Source organism: Theropithecus gelada, chromosome 4, assembly GCF_003255815.1.
Source record: "Theropithecus gelada isolate Dixy chromosome 4, Tgel_1.0, whole genome shotgun sequence".
NCBI lineage: Eukaryota > Metazoa > Chordata > Mammalia > Primates > Cercopithecidae > Theropithecus > Theropithecus gelada.
In genome coordinates, this window is record NC_037671.1 from 107,566,869 (window position 1) to 107,588,980 (window position 22,112).

At 46.1% G+C, this 22,112-nt stretch overlaps 1 protein-coding gene across 1 annotated transcript in view; it reads right to left on the reverse strand.

Annotated features, from left to right (window-relative positions):
- Positions 1 to 673: 673 nt before the first annotated feature.
- Positions 674 to 22,112, reverse strand: part of TULP4 (tubby like protein 4) — a 230,416-nt gene continuing 208,977 nt past the window's right edge. Inside the window, exons 11-15 of the mRNA XM_025382297.1 lie at positions 18,092 to 18,236; positions 16,957 to 17,050; positions 13,977 to 14,120; positions 8,640 to 11,140; positions 674 to 5,879 (exon numbers count right to left, since the gene is read on the reverse strand). Of these exons, the coding sequence (XP_025238082.1) occupies positions 5,763 to 5,879; positions 8,640 to 11,140; positions 13,977 to 14,120; positions 16,957 to 17,050; positions 18,092 to 18,236 (3,001 nt within the window). The 3' untranslated portion in view covers positions 674 to 5,762. The remainder of the gene's footprint in view (positions 5,880 to 8,639; positions 11,141 to 13,976; positions 14,121 to 16,956; positions 17,051 to 18,091; positions 18,237 to 22,112) is intronic.

A 22,112-nucleotide genomic window follows, 5' to 3' on the forward strand; every position in this document is an offset into this window, starting at 1 on the left:
ACCGGCCGGGCGCGGTGGCTCAAGCCTGTAATCCCAGCACTTTGGGAGGCCGAGACGGGCGGATCACGAGGTCAGGAGATTGAGACCATCCTGGCTAACACGGTGAAACCCCGTCTCTACTAAAAAACACAAAAAACTAGCCGGGCGAGGTGGCGGGCGCCTGTAGTCCCAGCTACTCGGGAGGCTGAGGCAGGAGAATGGCGGGAACCCAGGAGGCGGAGCTTGCAGTGAGCTGAGATCCGGCCACAGCACTCCAGCCTGGGCGACAGAGCAAGACTCCGTCTCAAAAAAAAACAAAAACAAAAACAAACAAACAAAAAAAAACAGTCATATGAGCACTTGAGTCGAATTGCTTAAAACCTAGGTTTAAGTTTCCTACAAATTAACAAAGATGTTAATATATTTGGCAACTCTGACCTTTAGGTGCTATGTAGATGCACTTTTAATCGAGTCCTCTTTTAAAAAGCCATGAAAAAGCAAATGTAAACCAGATCATCAAGAAGCCAGCACAATCTCTGACTTCCCCAAATGGGCAACATGATGACCACGGTCTCAGGGGCTCGAGTAGCTGCTGGCAGTTACCAAGAGACCCAGGAAGCAACTGAGGGTGGGGAGGTCATGCCAATGGAGCGAGGTGATTTCTCCTCACGAGGCTCAAGAATTCTGCACACAATTTTTTTGATCTGCAAAATTTTATTAAGCAATAGCTGGACAACTCTTACAACTTCAAATCATCAAGAAAAAAATAAGGAGATTAATCCATCTCAATAATAAAGACAGAAAATAACTTGGACAAACCACATCGTTTTGAATGCAAACCATTAATGCCTTCTAGAATATCTCCTGCACAATCTAATACACAAAATACATAAGAAGAGAGGCAAATAAGGATGAGCTCATTAAAACGCATTTGGGAATCACAACAGATCTTGCTTGTAAAGTAAAACAAAGCAGGATGCTGAATTTAAAAACAAACAAACCAACACTGGAGGAACTGAGGTGCACAAGCAGTGCACGCCACTGCCGAGGTCTGGACATGAACATGCTGGTGGTCTAGTTTGGTCTGGGACCTATGCACCTGCATCGCGCACTTATGGTTAAAAAAAAAAAAAGGGAAAAAAGAAAATGCCAGTAGTAATAAACTCAGAAATTATATCCAAATTTACAGTACCAAAATAATGCATTTATAAACAAATGCAAAAACAATACCCCTTTGGTAAATAATACAGTGCCTTTTTCAGTCAAATGCATAACCCATGCTTTTCTACAACACGAAAAAATGTGTATCTACAATAAACAACAAGATCTTAGAACCCTACCCCTCCCCTTAAAAAGAACTGTAAACAGAAAATATAGGTACAAGTTACACAAAAATTGCACAAAGCCAAAGAAAATGGAAACAAAGTAAGCCACAACCCATCAGAGTTTTATCAGCCAGAGGTAAGGAATCACACAAATGCTGAAGAGTTCTGAGTTGTGTGCTGTTACAGAAATCCCAGGAACTCAAACGACATTTTGGACACATTTTTGTCTCCACTAACTTTGCTTACAACCATTGACTTGGCCAAATGATACAGGCCCACAGCGACACCATGGACTCCTTCTCCACAGTTACTGGGCCAAACTTTCCTTTTCAAGAAATCTGTTGAATTTGAAGACTGTGTAACATGGCAGAGCACACTCAGGAATTTGAGGTGACCTAGGTATGTATTCCTGTGGTTTTGGGGATGAGTAGTGACTTATTTCAGGGCTGTTCTCATGGACACCCAGCTGAGCAGGGCACACACGTGGAGACTCTTCTTACCTAGAATCAGTACTTTTGTGTATTCTATGAGAACACAATTCCAAATGCATTTAGAGGTGCATTTTCTAAAGATATTACTTTAAATGCACTGGTTTATATTCAGTACATAGCTCATTAACACAGGAAAAGAAATATTTCTCTCCACAAAGGCAATGTTGTGAAATACACTTCTCATGAAAAGTGGAATGATGAGGCTGTTTAGTGTTGCGCTCTTAGGCTGTGAGAGCTGTAAGGGAGTTTAGAGGGTTGTCCAAGCTGACCCTTTCATTTCACAGATGGACAAATGGAGGCCTAGCCAGCCCCAGGGACTTGCCCAAGATCACCCTCCAACCTTGTGGCAGAGCAGGCTTAACCCTGGGGTTTCCTGACTTTTTGCTACGAGTACAGGATGAACATAACACATTCTTCCATGTCCTTGTGGGACACTTGACAAGGGAGCAATGACTATGGATAAAAAATATTAGCCTGCAAAATTCTTTGATTTATGCTGCCATTAGAGCTTTGAGATTTTCCGGCTTCTTTGGCCCTAGTTTTTCTCGGGATATACATTCAATGGGTATATTGTACACAAATCTGTGCCTTTGGTTTGATGAGGTTAGAGCTAAAACAAATTTAGAATTGTTTGTATTTGTTAATATATCATACTTCCCTCAAAAAGTCATAGATTCTTTATACAGTTAACCTTTTACTGGACTGCTTTTAAATTTAGGGAATTCAATGAGGTATCTTGATATTCATAAACTATTAATAAACATAAAATTTTTAGAAATCTCCTGCATAAAGTATAAATTTTCGTCGTATTTAGTCAACAGAGCCTGACTGAATGAAACCGTAGTTGAAAATAAGACCACCACCATTAAGTGAAAAGTCACCCTACTAGGAGCGTACAGCCCGCAGCTTACGCCTGCCTTGGCGCAGGAGGGCAGCCTCTCTTTTCAGGCCTCTGGGAGAGAGGAGTTGAGCAGTGGCTGCTGGGGTCACTCCGGTACAAACTCATGCGCGCCACACATCTGAGACAGAAGCCTGTGCCTCCATCAGGGAAAAATGCCTTTTGAGGAGTGAGCTAGGAATTTAGAAGCTTAGTTAATTATTTGCTTAAAAAATCCATTTTTTTCTTCTCACATATATTTGTAACTTTCATTTCGAGGATTTTCCCCTATATTTGCTCTTATTAAACAGGTTCCAAACAGGCTTTTTCAGGGTCTTTATATCTCAAAAGCAATTAGAACACAGAAAGTGAAGCTTATTACCTAGTAATTCTTTCCTTGGCTACTCTCATTCTAATAGGCCTCCCCTTTTTATTTCAGATCACCTTTTATTTTCAGATAAAAATAAAATTTTCAAAAGAAGAGAGAATAGTATTTGAGTGTTATCTTAAAAAAAGTCTCCTTCGTATATAATCAATAACACAAAATTTAAAAAAAGATTTTTAAATGATTAAAATGAATTTTTTCTCAATTAGAAAAGTTACAAATTGCCCAGCAAAAATCCTTCTATCGGCCAGGCGTGGAGACTCACGCCTGTAATCCCAGCACTTTGGGAGGCCGAGACGGGCAGATCACCTGAGGTCAGGAGTTCAAGACCAGCCTGGCTAACACGGTGAAACCCCATCTCTATTAAAAATACAAAATAATTAACCAAGGGTGGTGGTGGGTGCCTGTAATCCCAGCTGCTTGGGAGGCTGAGGCAAAATAATCACTTGAACCCTGGAGTCAGAGGCTGCAGTGAGCCGAGATTGTGCCACTATATTCCAGTTGTGTGACAAGAGTGGGACTCCGTCTTAAAAAAAAAAAAAAAAAAAAACCTTCTGTCATATCCTATTTCTTGCAGCAAAATATACTGCAACCAAGTAAGTCATTACAAAGATACTGTTTTTCTAAATAAATAAAATGGGCATAACTCACCAAAACATAACACAAAATAATTCCTAAGAACACTATGAAAAGCAAGATAAATAATTATCTCTTAGACAATAAAACAGGGGAATTGCATTTAAATTATCTGACAGGCTACAACCATTATTGCACAACTAATAAGCACTGAAACACCATATCAAGCTACAGAAACTCATATAAAAGAATTAATTCTGATAATATTGCTAAATTCTTTCTGGAAGAATGCACCCACTAAAAATATCAGGCCCAATACTTTAAATATAAATGAGAAACCCTGGTATTAGATGGGAGATGTCCTTTGCCATATCAGAAAACCTCGTCAGTATTTCTTTGGGGTTTGGAGAGAATCAGGAGTGATGTCATGTCATCTTGTTCTGGGAAAAAAATGGGTCGGTTTCTTTTGTAATTTTTAACTAAAACAGGGGATTAAAAAAACTTTTAAATTTGAAAATACTTTTCTGTAGCATCTTCTACTTGTCTGTTTCCAAATAAAATCCAAATTTGGAACCCAACGTCAGCAGACAGTTCCTGTGCAGGCTCCTGCACAGCAGGCCCAGGAGAGGGGCCTGATCCTAAACAACATCACAGGTAAGAATAACTGAAAAAACAAAAAAACAAACAACAACAAAAATCACTGGGTTTTGTCCTCAGGGCTTGAACACTGCCCACAGGTTCTCATGAGGAGGAGGAAGTGGGAAGAGATATTCTAGGTAGGTTTTTTTTTTTTAATACAATTAACAAAGTGTGATCAACCAACTACCTAGGTATAATTTTAACAATGTTTTCTCAGTGGTTTAGCTCCTTAGTAAACAGTCTGTACAGTTAATAAACAACTTTTTTTCTTAAAGAAGATCATGAAAATTTTGTCAAAGATTTGACCATAGTCCTGTATTTTAATACCCTGGTGAACACTTAACATTTTTTTGGTAACATTTATAATTTCATAGAAAGCATTTGTAGTCAACTGAATTTTAATGTAGCCAAGAGGAGAAAAGGAGTGGTTTTAAATCAAGCCTCATCCACACTTTTAGAATGGGAAGGCGTAGAACAGGATATCTCACGGGAAAGATCACGTTTACAGTAATGTGTTCCAGATTAAAAAGTAAAAGGGCAGAGAGAGTAGAGGCTGTTTCTCAGCATGTGGGGATCTAGTGACTGCTACCACATTATTTGAGAAAACTGCTACCACTACCACAGGCCAGGATCTTTCCATTTTTGTCTCTCATCTTCTCCCAGAACCAGTCATACTGAATGATCATCACTGATCCTACGGAACTTTGACATACGATGAAACTAGTGGAGGCTTTCAATGTAAACATCGTCAGCACAGGAGTGTAGCCCTCGTACTGCTGCTACAAGTCACACGCTGAGTCACACCGCTGTCTGCAGAGTGATGTGAACCCGTGTATATGTGCAGTTTCTTCTTCACCCTTCGTCCCTTCCCCAACATCCTCAATGAGCAAATCACATTTCTACCTGGTGAGAACACCCCGAAAAGATCCTACTTTGTTGGTCCAACACAGTGTGTCTGCCCAAATGCCCGATTTTAATTAAGTCACCTTTTGGGGAGTAATATAATTAGTGTAAATCAAATGCTGTCCCCACCCCGTTCCCCAAGAACCTGTATCTTCAGAATTTTGTAAAAGCTTTTTGCTTTTACACTAGTGGTGATGTTGGAGGAGAATGCATGAGAATGCATCCTCCCTATGTGTGAAAGAATAGCAGGCTCTAAGGCAGTCTGTCTTCATTCTGAAGGGCCCAGTAGAGCATTACCACAGCCAAGCTACGTTTCTGGAAAGAACAGCAGGTGCCTAGCACTCTTTGCTTCCAAATGCCACTGAAATGAAAGAAGAAAAGAAGAACAGACAATAAAAGGTAATAAAGCCCAACCAAATAAATGATGACCACAGGTCAGCGCCCTCTCCTGGGCCTGCTGGGCTTTTCCAGTTTCGCTGTTGGCTTCTGGTCCTCCCAGGTATCCGGCCCCTTGAGGGCTCCTCTGGCATCTCCGAAGACCTCTTCCAAAGGCTCTCTGCATCTCTCTCCTCCCCACACCAGTCTCTTCATTTGAGGCGCTGAGTCACGTTGGCCAGGGCAACTGCAAAGGCCTGCACGGCTGAGAACGGGTACTGGAAGTCTAGAATATACGCATTGCCATCAATCCGTCCAAATTGCATCACCTGGAGGAGGGCAGGGGAGGCAAAGACATTACAGAACAAGGCAAAAAGGCCGGGAGTGACAGCTCATGCCTATAATCCCAGCATTTTGGGAGGCTGAGGCGAGCGGATCATGAGGTCAGGAGATTGAGACTATCCTGGCTAACACAGTGAAACCCCGTCTCTATTAAAAATACAAAAAATTAGCTGGGCGTGGTGGCCGGCGCCTGTACTCCCAGCTACTCGGGAGGTTGAGGCAGGAGAATGGCATAAACCTGGGAGGCAAAGCTTGCAGTGAGCTGAGATCGCACCACTGCACTCCAGCCTGGGCGACAGAGGAGACTCTGTCTCAAAAAAAAAAAAAAAACAAATAAAAAAACACAAACAAACAAACAAAAAAACAAGGAGAGCAAGGCGACAAGCTGGGTCTGCATGGCTCCTGATGGAAGCAGACAGCACTGTCTATGAGATGCTTTTGCTAACAAAAGTGACTCTGAATCTGGTGAAGCTTCTATATCTAACTCCAAGTTTGTAGGAAACAAGGGGACTGAGGAACATGTTAACACAATGGAGACAATAAGCAAGGTTTGGAATGTGGGGACAATGGCCTCCAGCTCCATCCATGAAAAGTTACCTGGGGGCACAACGTCCAATGTTTGGGTGATGGGCACACTAGAAGCCCACCCCCCATTACGCATGTAATGCCCATGTAATAAGCACATGTACCCTTGAATCTAAAAGAAAAAAGAAAAAAAAAAGAATGGGGGGAATGCTATAGATCAAATGAAGTGGTTTCTTCACGTAGGAAGTAGAAAGGAGAAAGAAAAGCAGAAAGAAGCACCAACAGGCCAGAGGCTCCAGAAGAGAAGCAGCATTGCCACTGTCCAACGCCGCTGCCTCAGGGAGGGACTTGGTGGCCACCTCCTCACCAGTTCCTGTGCCCACATCCCATCAGACAGTGGCACCACGCCCTAGCACATGGGCTGCACTCATCGCCTCTGGTACTCAACCTATGTGCTCCACAGCGGCGGGATCTCTGTCTGTCTTCCTCACTGCCCTGATTCTAGTACTATAGCAGGGGTTGACAAACTTTCTGTGCGGGGCTGATAATAAATATTTTAGGCTTTGTGGGTTATACGGTTTTTACCATAACTCCTCAACTCTGCTGTTGTCTGGCCAAAAACAGCCAGGGACGACACTCAGGTGAATGAGTGTGGCTGTGCTCCAATAAAACTTTGTTCCAAAAAGAGGCGGCTGGCCAGAATGGCCCAACGGCCAGTTTGCCAACCCCTGGGCTTAGAGGATTGCCAGGCACACAGCAGGTTCTCAATAACATTTATTGAATGAATTAACAAAAATGTGAATTTAAGTAGAGAGGGGAAGGGACTTTGCAGGATGGTGAAGGGGGACATTGGCAGCAGGACAGAGCAACCCTTCCAGGCTGGAGCAGGGAAGAACTAGGACCCAATGTGTTCAGCTGCACCATGAGGTTACATCTGGTTCGAGAACTGGGTATTGACTTCCATATACAGAGAAATAGGCAAACGAGCAAACAGACAGAAAACAGGAAGTTGGTATGTCTAGGGAAAGAAAAGTATACAAAAAAGGAAATGTAACTAAGCTCTAATACATGGCTCAGCTGTGGGTCCTACTGACTAGCATAACAAGGTAACCAGTGACCACTGATTTTTTTTTTTTTTTTTTTTGAGACGGAGTCTCGCGCTGTGTCACCCAGGCTGGAGTGCAGTGGCGCGATCTCGGCTCACTGCAAGCTCCGCCTCCCAGGTTCAGGCCATTCTCCTGCCTCAGCCTCCGAGTAGCTGGGACTACAGGCGCCCGCCACCACGCCCGGCTAGTTTTTTGTATTTTTAGTAGAGACGGGGTTTCACCATGTTAGCCAGGATGGTCTCGATCTCCTGACCTCGTGATCCGCCCGCCTCGGCCTCCCAAAGTGCTGGGATTACAGGCTTGAGCCACCGCGCCCGGCCGTGACCACTGATTTAATGGGGAAGGAAAAACTGTGTGCATACGTGTGTGTGTTTGTGTGCACAGCGTGAGCAAAACTAACCCTTACGTTCCTTAGGAAGTCACCATCTGATGCCAAAACCAGAAAAGTCAATGAATAGAAGTAGAAACGTATTCTTTACAAATATGAGTGCAGGCCAGGTGTGTTGGCTCACGCCTGTAATCCCAACATTTTGAGAGGCTGAGGCAGGAGGATCACTTGGATCCCAGGAGTTTGAGACCAGCCTGGACTGAACATAGTGAGACTCCCATTTCTTTAAAAAAAAAAAAAAAAAAAAAAAAAAAAAATTAGGGTCGGGCGTGGTGGCTCACGCTTGTAATCCTAGCACTTTGGGAGGCCAAGGCGGGCGGATCACGAGGTCAGGAGATAGGGACCATTCTGGCTAACACGGTGAAATCCCGTCTCTACTAAAAATACAAAAAATTAGCCGGGTGTGGTGGCTCGTGCCTGTAGTCCCAGCTACTCGGGAGGCTGAGGCGGGAGAATGGCATGAACCCAGAAGGCAGAGCTTGCAGGGAGCCAAGATCGCGCCACTGCACTCCAGCCTGGGCGACAGAGCGAGACTCTGTCTCAAAAAGAAAAAAAAATACAAGACGGCAGTGGGCAGACTAAAAATCATAACCCCGTGAGCTCCACCTAAGAGGTATTTGTTGTTTTCCACATTTCCCATTTGGCCTTTTGAAAAATGCTCCTTGAAGGCTGAGGCCCTGATGCCCTCGCCTTCTGGGTCCACAGCGCCACCCAGTCTGTGGTCTTACCTGCCGCCCCTCTAACTCGATCTGGAAGTTCTTGGCAGACTCCTGGGTCACCCGCCCCCCGAAGTCCAGCTGGTAGACCTGGGTGGCCTCATTCCACAGCGGCTGCTTGTTGGCCATCACGTACACAAAGCCTTGGCTACCCAGCCGCCCGTCCTCCTTCTCACTGGCCCGCCGGCACTTGGCCTCCTCCAGCTCGCCAGCAGCCCGTGGGGCACGCTTGCTCTTCCAGCCCTTTCTGCTGCCCTGGCTCTGGTTCATGAGCTCATCCCCGCTGATGAACAGCTCAGGCTCACTCTCGGAGCTGTCCTGGAACTCGTTTGTCTTATTCAACTTCTTTGACTTCAGTTGGTCTTTCTGACTCTTGACTTTCTTCTTCTCTCTCCCCAAGTGTGGGCTGGAGATAAGGGAATTAAAGTCACTCAAAGTCCTAGCCTCCTTCTTCACTTTGCCCTCAGTGATGGCCTGAACGCTGCCTTCTTCTGCTCGGCTGTCCAGGCGCTTCCGGTTCTTCTTTCCAAATTTTTCTGTCCGCTGGGGGACTGGGCTTTCGGTCAGGGAGAGGACTTCCTGGAAGCTGTCGGCAGTTTCTACCATCACCTCTGTGCCCATGTGGCTTTGGAGTTCGGCAGGTGGTGGGGACACAAGGGGCTTCTCCACCACCAAGTGTGGCTTTGAGGGGAGAGTGCCCTGGGGGTTCTGCACGGGCGGGCAGGCGCTGTAGGAACTCCATGGGTGCAAGGCGACAGGTGGCAGCTGTAAACTAGAGCATGTGCTGCTTCCTGGGTACATGGGGGGTAGGGTGCAATAGGAGAGGCTAGGCGGGTACACTGGCTGAAGGACCACAGCAGGCTCCTGTTGTGCAAACTGTGTCGGGGACAGGGTATCTTTGGGAGAGCAGGGAGCCTGCACTCCAGGCAAAGGGGGGTTGTTATAGCTTCCGGGATATGGCACTCCCATCCCATAGCCTGTTTGGAAAGTGGCAGTGGGGCTGGCAGGAGACTTGGGGGAGATGAAGGGCAGTCGGGACACATCCAGGTGCTGGCCCTGACTCAGCATCAGAGGGGACAGTTTTAAGGGGTTGGGCCCTGAAGTCTGTGCTGTCCTTTCTTGAGGAACCCAAACGTCCTCACCCAGCATGGGGTCCCACTGGTAAGGGGGTGGCCGTTTCAGGGTGACAGCAGCTTCAGGCAGGGAAGGGTGCCTCAGGGGCTTCTCAAGCTGACAGTGCTGGGACAGGGCCTCGTCCTCTGTGAAGGCGGAGTTGACGTAGTCGGTGCGGTCACGGGCGCTGTCGGGTGGGCTCAGGAGGCTGTAGGAGGACTGGGAGGCCAATGGGGAGGTGCTGGCGGTATGGGCCAGGGAAGCTCCAGGCTGCGAGCTGGGCCCCGTGCCACTGCACTGACTGCAGGTGTACAGAGCAGGTGGGGGCCGCGCTGGGAGCTGTGTCACCAGCCCCCCAGGCCCGCCCTTGGGCTTGGCCAGGGGCTGCAGGGGGGCCCGCGGGCTGTCGGCCAGCTGGGCCAGCTTGAGCGCAGCCTCACGGTTGTTCCTCCGCAGGGTAGCGTGGATGAGGCTATTGTCGGACCTCTGGGCAGCCCCCCGCCCCTGGGCCAGTTGGCTGGCAATTTCGGGATACGGGGGTGGGTCCCCGGTGGGGATGGAGTAGCGAGGGACGGTCAGGCGGTTCAGGGTGGCACTGCTGCAGGGCTGGGGGACCTTCTTCTCAGTGGCTGTGAGCCTCAAGGTGGCGGAGCTACCTGGGCCGGGGAGGGTGTAGGTGTTCTGGGAGCACAGCATCCGGGTGCGGGGCCGGCACACCTCCTCCACATTGCCACTGCTGTCGAAGGTGGTGATCCTCTCATAGCCCAGGGGAGTCTGGTAGTGCACTGACGTGGGGTAGAGGGAGAAGTCGCCCTTCTTCAGGCACACATCCACTGGGGGCTGTGGGGGCGGCAGAGGGGGCGGGGGTGCTGCTGTGGTGGGGGCGGCGGGGATGGTTCCTGGGTATGGGGGTGGAGGGTTCATCTTTGTCACCTGGACCTCCTGGGGGGCACTGAAGACCACTGCGTCCCCCTCAGCTGCCAGCTGCGGTGTTGGCCGCAGGGCCTTGGCTGACTTTTGCAGGTGTTCGTGGTCTCGGTCTCCATGGCCCACCGTGGACAGCTGCATGAGCCCCTGCGGCGGGGGAGGCAGGGACAGTGGAGGGGGGTTCTGAATGATGCGGCCCATTTCCACGCTTCCGAAAATCACCTGTCCAGGATTGGAGTACCGGTTGGAGACTGGGTACTGGGTGGCACTGTCACCTGCATGTTCTGCTGCTCCTACAGCTGTCGTCTGGTTGGTCAGGACATCTAGCTGCACATTCTGATTGGCCAGTAGGGACTGCACCAGCCCTATGCTCTGCGTGGGGGACATAGCCTGAGCCGAGCTGTGGATCGGTGCAATAGGGATGTTCACCGTACAAGGTGGGCTGTTCTCAGGGACACCAGATGCTCCCGTCACTGGAAGAAAATTAGAAAAAGGAACTGCTTACAAAAACAGTGCCATTAAACCGGATCAGGATAAGTAATACATCTGGACTCATCCAGTCTCCTTCTGTAAACAAAACGCAATTGCCAGAGACAGAGACGTGTCTGCTTGGGGAAAGCTGGCCTGCTCACACAAGTGAGATGGGTTCTTGAGGGCAGCCTGCTGCTTGTCTGTTAGCTAAAGGTACTGTTATAACTTTTCAACTAGCTCACTTTTGAACCTTCTAAACTTGGCACCAGTGCCTCAATGGCACCATCACAGATAATTAAATGTCTGAAGAAGCTTTTTACTGGTGATATTCATAAAACACCCATCCTTTTATGCAGGAAGAGGGCAATGGTACAGGAAAAACCTCCACTGAGGACTCGCAGTGCCTAGGCCTCTGAATTAGGTCTATTCATGATTATGGGATGGATAGTGTGGCAAGTGTCACGCAAGAGATGTGTATAAGAAATGTATGTAAATAGAACCATGTAAAACGTAGTAGAAAAAACAATGAAAAGAATCTTCTAGTGAATCTGAGTATCACATCATGATGGATCATTTCCTAATTTTTTTTTTTTTTTTTTAAGAGAGTCTTGCTCTGTCGCCCAGACATGAAGTGGCATGATTTCGGCTCACTGCAACCTCCACCTCCTGGGTTCAAGTGATTCTCCTGCCTCAGCCTCCCCAGAAGTTGGGACTACAGACGTACACCACCATGCCCAGCTAATTTTTGTATTTTTAGTAGAGATGGGGTTTTGCCTTGTTGGCCAGGCTGGTCCCCAACTCCTGACCTCCGGTGATCCACCCACCTCGCCTCCCAAAGGGCTGGGACTACAGGTGTGAGCCATCATGCCTGACCTTTATCTGCTTTTTAGCATTTCAAATAGTATGTAAGGTAGAACCACGCTGAATTAAACCCTATAAATATATCCTATTTGTACACAGTGAAAGTTTAACAGAGCGCGCGTTTGAACAGTGATCTAGAGACAGGTGCTCAGAGCTGCTGTCTGCACGGCCCTGTTTAAAGTGCACACTGAGCACTCTGCAACTGGCTCCTCTAGGCCCACTGTGCCACCCTGTGGCATTTCCCTTAGAGAAAACTGCCACTGATCCAGAAATCTGAGGTATGGTGTAAGTACTATGTGGCAGCTAGTCTATGATTAGGAAGTGTGACACTGGCTGACTTTTCATCAAAAGAACTACAGAATCAAGCCAGCCAGTTTATCAGAAGCTAAGCTGGCCCTTCCTTGGGGGTCTCCTAGTGAGACATAACTCTCCCCTGGCCGCACAAATTTGGGTCTGTCTCAGGTTTCCTGTCATTCCTGTTCAGATGCCCTTCGAGAAGCTCTCCCGTCTGTATGAAACACTGATGGCAGGCATCTTCCCCTTTAAGGAAGAAGAGCCTCTTCGCTGAGTCACCATCATTAAATGTAATCCCTGAGACAATATGTTCCCTCCTCTCATTGGGAACCACAGACAATAAGGACAACAGCAGCAACAGCTGAACCTTGGAGAGGGCTGTATTCGTCGCATTTTGGGAGAACAGGGAAAGCGTTAAGGGGAAAGTTTAAAAGATACTTCTAATTCCAAGATTCTGAAGTAGAAGGGGATGCACTAGAAAGCTCAGGTATGGGAGGCTTCACCAAACTACAGGTATTTATGTGGTTGTAAGCTTGGCCTATTAGGACCACATAAGCCTAGGAGATTTGCTCACCCATGCAGGAGAGGTCACCATCAGAGAAGCAAGATGGCTATTGTTGGAAAGTGCAGTAGAAATCATTTTTTTCAGGTAAAAAGACTGGGCTGAGAGAAGGTAAACAATTCCCTCAAGTTCAGAGCCCGACTGAGGAGCAGGGCCCGAGCTGGAATGGGTGGCCCTCTATGTCCACTGTGAGAACCAGTCCCTCGGGTCACAGACATCCAGATACTGGAGAAGTCACAGTCCATGTCCAGGTTCCTCTAGCTCAGAAACTGGAGACTTCCAGAGCCCTGCTTAGTTGGAAGTAGAGGAGTCTGTGTATCTATAAAATCTCAGGTGGTCTTTTACTTAGAAAAGCAAGTTATTTTCAAGTACCCTCTAGCAACTGAAATAGTTACACACAACTAACTGGCCAGACTAACTGGAAGTCACTGTAATCCATTAATCAAAATAGGACCTTTAAGAATCCCCCCGCCAGGAAACACATTAACTTAAGATGCTATATATATTGATATTTACCATCTGAAAACTGGAATTTAAAAATCGTATACCAGATTTTATCTTGAACTCAGGCCAGGGTCCTGTACACGGAGACATGCGGTTGCGGTGGAAGAGAGGTGGTTACAGGTAAAGGCTTTTGTGTCCTGGACACAGGGCAGATTTGAGAAACTAGACTCTGTGGGCACCACGGGAATGCTGGAGTGAGACAGTATCTCAGCAGGGATTGAAAGGATGAAGGCTGGCCTTGATCAATGAGACTGGGTCTCAGTTCTGATTTTATTTAGTTCCAATCAGTCCCACAAACTTACCTGAATCCAGACACATGACTAAGAGGATAGCTGTGAGGATAAAGCCAGATGGTAGAGCTGTGCTCCACAAACACAAGGCACCGCTGCCACTGTAACCATCTGTGCTCCAGCAGCCCCGCTCCTGCCAACACTGGTGCCAACCTGTGACTTTTTCCCCTGGGACACGCCATCATATCTACCGACCTTACTGAGGCAGGAATACCTTTTCTGAACCTAGGGAGCAGACTGAAACCTCAACAACTTGCCACTCTGTTCCCTTTGCACGATCCACTGACAGAGGGACCGTGACAAACAAGTTGATGTATGTGAACACACCTGGTAAATCATCTTCATCTTCACTGAAAACATTTGGGTTGAAGACAGGTAAATTAATATAGTCCATGGAAATTTTCCGAACTTCTGGGAGATAAATGGTCATTTGCCGCGGTTGGAGATGCAGGAGGCTGGTTTTATAGATTACTAGTGGGGAAAAAGAAGGGCACAGTTAACAGAGACACACCAGAGTAGAGCCAAAGTGTCAAGAGAGTCACGGGAAGAAGAGCACACTGCAGTTTCCCTGCCATCAGAAGACAGATCTGTGTAGGCAGGGTCCAGAGGCCGAGAGGAGCTCTTCATTTCTCCCTAGTACTCAGTACGACCATACTAGCCACGGTTCTGGATTCAGTAACAGCAGATTCCTGGTCTAGCTTGGCCTCCTTGCCAGTGGATTGTCTACAGAACTACACATTTCAAATGTCAAAAACATTTTAGACATAAATTATTTCTTTTGGAAAGAGCTAGGGTATAAAAACATATTTTTCAAAAACCTCATTTGTAATCAGAAGGATGATTGAATGGAAATAGTTGTGACAACCAGAGTGCCAAACAAGGGAAGCTTGAGCAACCCAGGAACCGTGTGAAAGCAATGTTGAGATGGGGGTGGCATGGTTTCATGTAGGAATAAAACACAGCCTTCATTTCAGCTGGAGCCTTGGCTTTCAATTTTAATCTAATCATCAAGATAGAGATTTATAGGGAATTTCCACACAGTTTTTTTTAAAACCTCAAGATAGGCCGGGCGCGGTGGCTCAAGCCTGTAATCCCAGCACTTTGGGAGGCCGAGACGGGCGGATCACGAGGTCAGGAGATCGAGACCATCCTGGCTAACACGGTGAAACCCCGTCTCTACTAAAAAATACAAAAAAACTAGCCGGGCGAGGTGGCGGGCGCCTGTAGTCCCAGCTACTCAGGAGGCTGAGGCAGGAGAATGGCGTAAACCCGGGAGGCGGAGCTTGCAGTGAGCTGAGATCCGGCCACTGCACTCCAGCCTGGGCGACAGAGCCAGACTCCGTCTCAAAAAAAAAAAAAAAAATAAAATAAAATAAAATAAAATAAAACCTCAAGATTTAATTTGATTAACAGGGACATTAGGAGAAGGCCCAGATTGCAACTAAAATATTTAGAGGAGACAAAATAAGTTTAAATATAATGAATCTAAATTTAAGTTTCACAGTAGTTAAAGTCGGGGCGAAACTGCCCTATGAACTTGCTTTTGTGTTCAGTAGTCTCTCCTGTGAGACAGGTAGCACAAAGCTTCTTTATTCTAGCTCCATGGCGGTAACCTTAACACTTAGCGGCTGACCTGCCGCATGCCTGCGGCACAGCAGGCCTCCTTTGTCCAAGCATCTTTGCAGGGCTGGCCCATGGACTGGTATGGGCTAAGGTAACTTCTCCCGCCCAACAGTAGGAAAGGCCCCATGCGTGTGTTTATCTCTCTTGCCCACAAAGGAAAGAGAATATGAATTTTGGTTTAAAAATTCTGTGTGGTTCCATATGACTTAAGAATGAATGCATTAAAGTGCTATTATTTGTTGTTCACATTGACAAAGCAATTTAAAAAAAATTCTAGGAGGGATTAGAAAAAGACCATCAGTTACCTCCACGAAAGAAAACTAGGTGGCTGATGGTGAGAATGACAGAGATTTTTAATGTAGACCCCTCTGAATCTTTTGAATTTTGTGGAATCTACTGTGTATTGTTAAAATGCCAAAAATTCAAAATAAAAAAATTTCATGGGCCAGATCATTCTAATTGAAGAAAACAAATTATCCAACCTGGGGAACAGCGCTCACTTTTTAAGTTCACTAGAGGGCCATATACTGTCTTTGAAAAGATTATTTAATGGGGTACCACATATAACATATCTTCTAGTATCCAATAGTTAATTTCTGTTCTCTAGTATTAACAGAATCAAGTGGAAATTTCTTTTCGCTTGACAAAGTAGCTCTGTGGACCAAAATGGTACTTTTAAAAAGGTCAGGCTGGGCATGGTAGCTCACACCTGTAACCCCAGCACTTTGAGAGGCCAAGATGGGGGGATGGCTTGAAGCCAAGAGTTTAAGACCAGCCTGGACAAAACAGTGAAGTCCTATCTCTACCAAAAATTTTAAAAAATTAGCTGGGCATGGTGGCATGTGCTTTGTCTACCGCCCTAGCTAGTACAGGCGGAGGTGGGAGAATCACTTGAGCACAGGAGCTTGAGGTTGCAGCGAGCTGGGGTGGTGCCACTGCACTCGAGCATGGGTGACATAGCCAGGCCCTACCTCCCCGCACCCCCCAAAAAAAGGCCATCGTTTGTCTCAAAGGCTCTCACATGCTCTCTCATTGTATGATCTTTACTGGCTTATTTGTGGACCTATTCAACATCCGAGAATGAAAAGACCCATTAAGTAAATTCTCACTTCCATTCCCTTTTTCAATATTTACCAGAGGCAGATGGCTAAGTTCTCAGCTTACTAATGTGGGAATAATCACAATAGTCAAACAGTGGTTATTAAAAATCAACCTTATCTATCAATAGGACACAAACAAGTAACTGAAAAACAGACATTTGTGGTCATCAGAGAGTTTCCAGGTTGTTGAAAATATTATGAGATTTACTTGCACTATGTACAGGGATGGTCCATTGTGATTCCCTAAGTTGGTTTTATGTTTACATTTTATTCCTCTTTTTCTTTGAGCTCAGATACTTCAAAATGAAAAACTCAAATGCACTGCTGTTTAAAAAATCTCTGAGATGCCTCATAGCAATAGGTCTTTCTAACATCTAATCTGTAGTAATAATCTATTTTAAAGGATCTGTGTATGAGTTGCTTCGTACAACTCATAGATTCAGAATTTTTCAAAAACCATTTTTAGTAGGTTATGCATCTTCTATTTTACACTTTCATCTTCTATTTTAAACCACTAAAGGTGGAAACTGGACATTTTAGTTTGTTCCAACTGGGACAATGAGAGAACAGGACGTGATTTTTACCTGCACCGAGGTTGGTTGGCAGGAAAGCAGCCAAGCCCACAATCTTAAATTTGGTTCCCCAGATATTAGACGTGACCTGAGCAAGATAGTTGTGCTGTGGTGGGGGAAGAAAAGAAAAAAGAAGAATCACAACCTATTTCCATATTTTCAATTGGTCACTTAGTAAGAATGTTAATATTTATTACTTAACAAACCACGAGTGTACACTGCAAGAAACACCCATTCTCTACCTCATCTACCATTTCCAAGATCAGAAGCTAACAAGGGCTGTCAGGCAGGCAGCAGTGAGTGGGTGCGCATCGAGCTGGGGGAAAGGTGGGGGTGTGTCCCACTATGTCCACAGGTGTGTGATTTAAAGAAGCCTAGAAAGGGATCTAACTCTGAATCCATTTTTATCCTGGATATTTCTCCTGAAAACATCGGTTGCATTGATACCAGGATGTCCTGAAACTACCCATCATCTGTTTTCTCATTCAATTAAATTTTTTAAAATTTAAGAAATTATTATGCCCAAGGTATGTATGCAATGGCAAAAATAAAAATGGACAAAATACAGCCCCTTAAGGAGCTTATAACCTGATGGAGGAGATAAAGCTTGTAATGATCTGTGTATAAAGAAGTCACTGAGCAATGTCATAAGGTAGTTCTACACCAGGTGTGTTGGCCCCTCCCAGCTAAGCCAGGGCAGGAGGCCTTCACAGCAGAGGTGGTGGTGGAGTTCCATCTGGAAGCATGGGGCAGAAACAAGGATGAGGAGGTGGTGTGGTGACAATCTAGGCAGGGCAAAGCCTGGGGCAGGTGAGAATCAGGTGTGGCTACAGCACCTGGAGGGTGAGGGGGCACTGAGGAGCCAGGAGGGAAAGGCAGGCAGGGCTGGACGGTGGGAGCTGTGATAGGAAGTGGGAGGTTCTCTCCCACAGTGACTGCAAGATCAGAACTCGCTGAGGGGCGCAGGTGGAGAAGCCAGAGCTCCACCTGAGGGCAACTCCTGAGGTAGCAGGTGGCATGCAGGATGTGGAGCAGAGCTCAGGGGCCCATGGTGGCAGTGAGCAGGGCAGGCAGCGGGTAGGAAGGGGCCCTCTGGGCATAGCCCCCAGGAGGAGGGGAGCGAGGCAGGGCAGCTGCGGGCTCCTACCTGAGTGATGTCTTCAAAAGGAAACTCTCTCCGAGTCAGGCTGGGCGAGCCCACAGAGGGCTTGCGCAGGGGCAACCGCGGGGACCGGGAGAGCTCCTGAGCAGCCCGGGGCAGCTTGGGGGACTTGCGGGCCTCGATGCTGATCCTGGGGAGGCAAGGCCAGGAGGGGTCAGGCACTCGTGGCGGGAATAGTGAGCATGGCCCTGACTCTGGCACTCCTTTCTTTTTCTGGACAGCCAGCCTGTATGTTGGGTTCTCACCCTGCAGCCAGTGCCTGAATTTAACAAAGCTCTCCCCTTGCTTTTGCTTTATGAATATGAGGAAAGAATGACAACTTTACATTGAATAATATACATTTTAAAATATATTGAGAAACTGGGTGTGGTGGCACACACCTGCAGTCCCAGCTGCTTGGGAGGCTGAGGCACGAGGATCGCTTGAGCCCAGGAATTCAAGGTTGCAATGAGCTACAATTACACAACTCCACTTGAGCCTGGGCGACAGAGCAAGACCCCTTCCCAAAATATACTGAGTATATACTGAAATGAGATCCAGCGATCCATTTGTAAGGAACTCAAATAATTAACTGTCTTTCACTCTCCGCTGCCTTGGAGCAAGCGTGGAAACCGCCTTCTGCCAGAGGCCTGCACAATCCGTCCTGGGAAAACGGCAGGTGGGACAAGTCATTTCTTACCCTAAGGCCAGTGATCTTTCTAATTTCTTCTGCAACAGTGTGAATTTCAACAAATTTATCTAGCATTTCACCATCTGCAATATTTAAATCAAATTAGTAAAGTTTTTTGGCTGCCTTTTGATCCCATGTTGTATCTCTGCTCCTCAGTCCCTTTATTTATAACACGGAGACACACGTGTTTAATGACAGTCTACCCCAAAGACAGTGTGATTAAAACGAGTATGGTAAGGTTTAAAACAGTCTGTGAAAAAATGCATTGTCTCATATATACTGGTTTTGGGCTTGATGAGAAACTCTGGGCTCCTGAGGAATGGGGGGATGGCAGATTGAGCTCCCTAAAGCTATGATCTGGGACAATTAGCCTGGCTGCTGTGTGAAGGGTCCAAATGGGGAAAGGACAGCAGGAGGAGGCCCAGCCACAGCAAGATGGCAACCTGAAGAGGACGTTTAAAGGCGAAGGATTTAGTTGCACGCATTAAATGTCCTCTCTGCTTACATAATGGGAAAAAAGCACTTTGGAAATATAGGAAAGTTCATAATGTTACATGCAATTTTAACAAGCTCTGGAACAAAGATGAAAAAAGACATCAACCAGACTGCTAGAGTAACTGGATATCTGCATACTTAAAAAATGAGCATTCACCTCTAATTCATACCAAACACAAAAATTAATCCATAAGCATGAAAGCTAAAACTAGAAAGCTGATAGAAGAGAACTGAAGAAGGGCTCCATGACCTTAGGTAACCAAAGACATCCTGAACAGGACACAGAAAGCACTAACCACAAAAGAAGAATGCCACGTGCTGGACTATATGGCCATACAGATATCTGACAAAGGATTCAAATCTAGAAGAAAGAAAGAACTCTTGGTTGGGTGCGGTGGCTCACACCTGTAATCCCAGCACTTAGGGAGGCCGAAGCAGGTGGATCACAAGGTCAGGAGTTTGAGATCATCCTGGCCAATATGGTGAAACCCCATGTCTACTAAAAAATACAAAAATTAGCTGGGTGTGGTGGCACGTGCCTGCAGTCCCAGCTACTCGGGAGGCTGAAGCAGGAGAGTCACTTGAACCCAGGAGATGGAGGTTGCAGTGAGCCGAGATCACGCCACTATACTCCAGCTGGCCGATACAGCAAGACTCCATCTCAAAAAAAAAAAAGAATGAGATATTCAGATGCTCCTGTAGTGATTGCTCTAAAGGGAGGGGAGGGTACACGGAGCTTGGGCCGGGCGCAGTGGCTCAAACCTGTAATCCCAGCACTTTGGGAGGCCGAGGCGGGTGGATCATGAGGTCCGGAGATTGAGACCATCCTGGCTAACATGGTGAAACTTTGTCTCTACTAAAAATACAAAAAATTAGCCGGTTGTGGTGGCACAAGCCTGTAGTCCCAGCTGCTCAGGAGGCTGAGGCAGGAGAATCATTCGAACCAAGGAGGCAGAGGTTGCAGTGAGCCGAGATCGTGCCACTGCACGCCAGCCTGGGTGACAGAGCGAGACTCCTCAAAAAAAAAAAAAAAAAAACGAAAAGAAAGAACTCTTACAACTCAATAAAACAACCCAATAATAAACAGGGCAGAAGACGAACAGACACTTCACAAAAGAAGAAGATAGCCAAGTGGCCAAGAAACATGTAAACTAAGCAGCATCCATCACTGGAGATATTAGAATTAAACTGAAATGAGATGCCACTACACCTACCAGAACAAGGTAGAATTATTTCTTTTTTTTTTCTTTTTTTTGAGACGGAGTCTCGCTCTGTCGCCCAGGCTGGAGTGCAGTGGCCGGATCTCAGCTCACTGCAAGCTCCGCCTCCTGGGTTTACACCATTCTCCTGCCTCAGCCTCCCGAGCAGCTGGGACTACAGGCGCCCGCCACCTCGCCCGGTTAGTTTTAGTAGAGACGGGGTTTCACCTTGTTAGCCAGGATGGTCTTGATCTCCTGACCTCGTGATCCGCCCGTCTCGGCCTCCCAAACTGCTGGGATTACAGGCGTGAGCCACCGTGCCCGGCCAAATTATTTCTAAAAAATGACAACAGAGCTGCCGCTGAGGATGGAAGAAACTGGGACTCTCTTAGAAATTGCTGGTGAGGATTTATGTGGGTGCAGCCACCCTGGAATACTGCTCAGCACTTTCTAATAAACTTTAACATATATTTAACCCATGACCCTGCAACTCCTTTCCTAAGTTTATACCCAAGAGAAATGAGCGCACATGTCCATAAAAAGACTTGTATAAGAATGTTTGTCATGGATTTGTTCATAATAGCCTCAAACTGGAAACTACCAAATATCCATTGATTGGTAAACAGAATAAATTAATTGTAGTATACTCATTACAATGGAATACCATGGAGCAATAAAGAAAACAAACTACTGATACATGCAACAACATGATGACTCTCAAAATCACTACACTGAGAAACAAAAAAAAAAAAAAAAAAAAAAAGGCCAGATACAAAGAGAACATATTGTTTGACTCGATTTATATGAAGTTCAAGAACAAGCAAAGCTGATGATGGAAGTCAGAACAGTGATTACTTCTAGGGAGTGGGTATCAAATGGAGGGAGCACAGGTGGACCTTCTGGGATGATGACATGTCCTTTATCTTGAACTTGGGGGAAGACACTGGGATAGCCCTTGTGCAACGGGCTAGGTGTTTACAATTTGGACAGATGTGTGTGTATCTGTATGTAACTTATACCTTAGCTTTTCATGGCATCAGAAAAAAAAAATCACAGAATTAAAACTAGAAATCTTAGTGAAGAAAAAGGTTCTACAGTGGATGCGATGTGTTGATGTTTCCCAATTACAGCATTACAGGCATCCATCTATCTATCTATCTATCTATCTATCTATCTATCTATCTATCTATCTATCTATCTATCTATCTATCTTATCTATCTCACATCAATCTATCTTATATCTAATCTATTTAACTATCTTATATCTATCTTATCTATATCTTATATCTATCTAATCTATTTATCTTATATCTATCTAATCTATCTTATCTATTTATATCTTATATCTATCTATCTATCTAATCTTTTGAGATGGAGTCTCGCTCTATTGCCAGGCTGAAGTGCAGTGACACAATCTTGGCTCTGCAACATCCGCTTCCCGGGTTCAAGTGATTCTTCCACCTCAGCCTCCCGAGTAGGTGGGACTACAGGCGCCCGCACCATGCTTGGCTAATTTTTGTATTTTTAGTAGAGACGGGGTTTCCCCACGTTGGCCAGGATGTTCTCCATCTCTTGACCTCATGATCCACCCGCCTCGACCTCCCAAAGTGTTGGGATTACAGGCGTGAGCCACTGTGCCCGG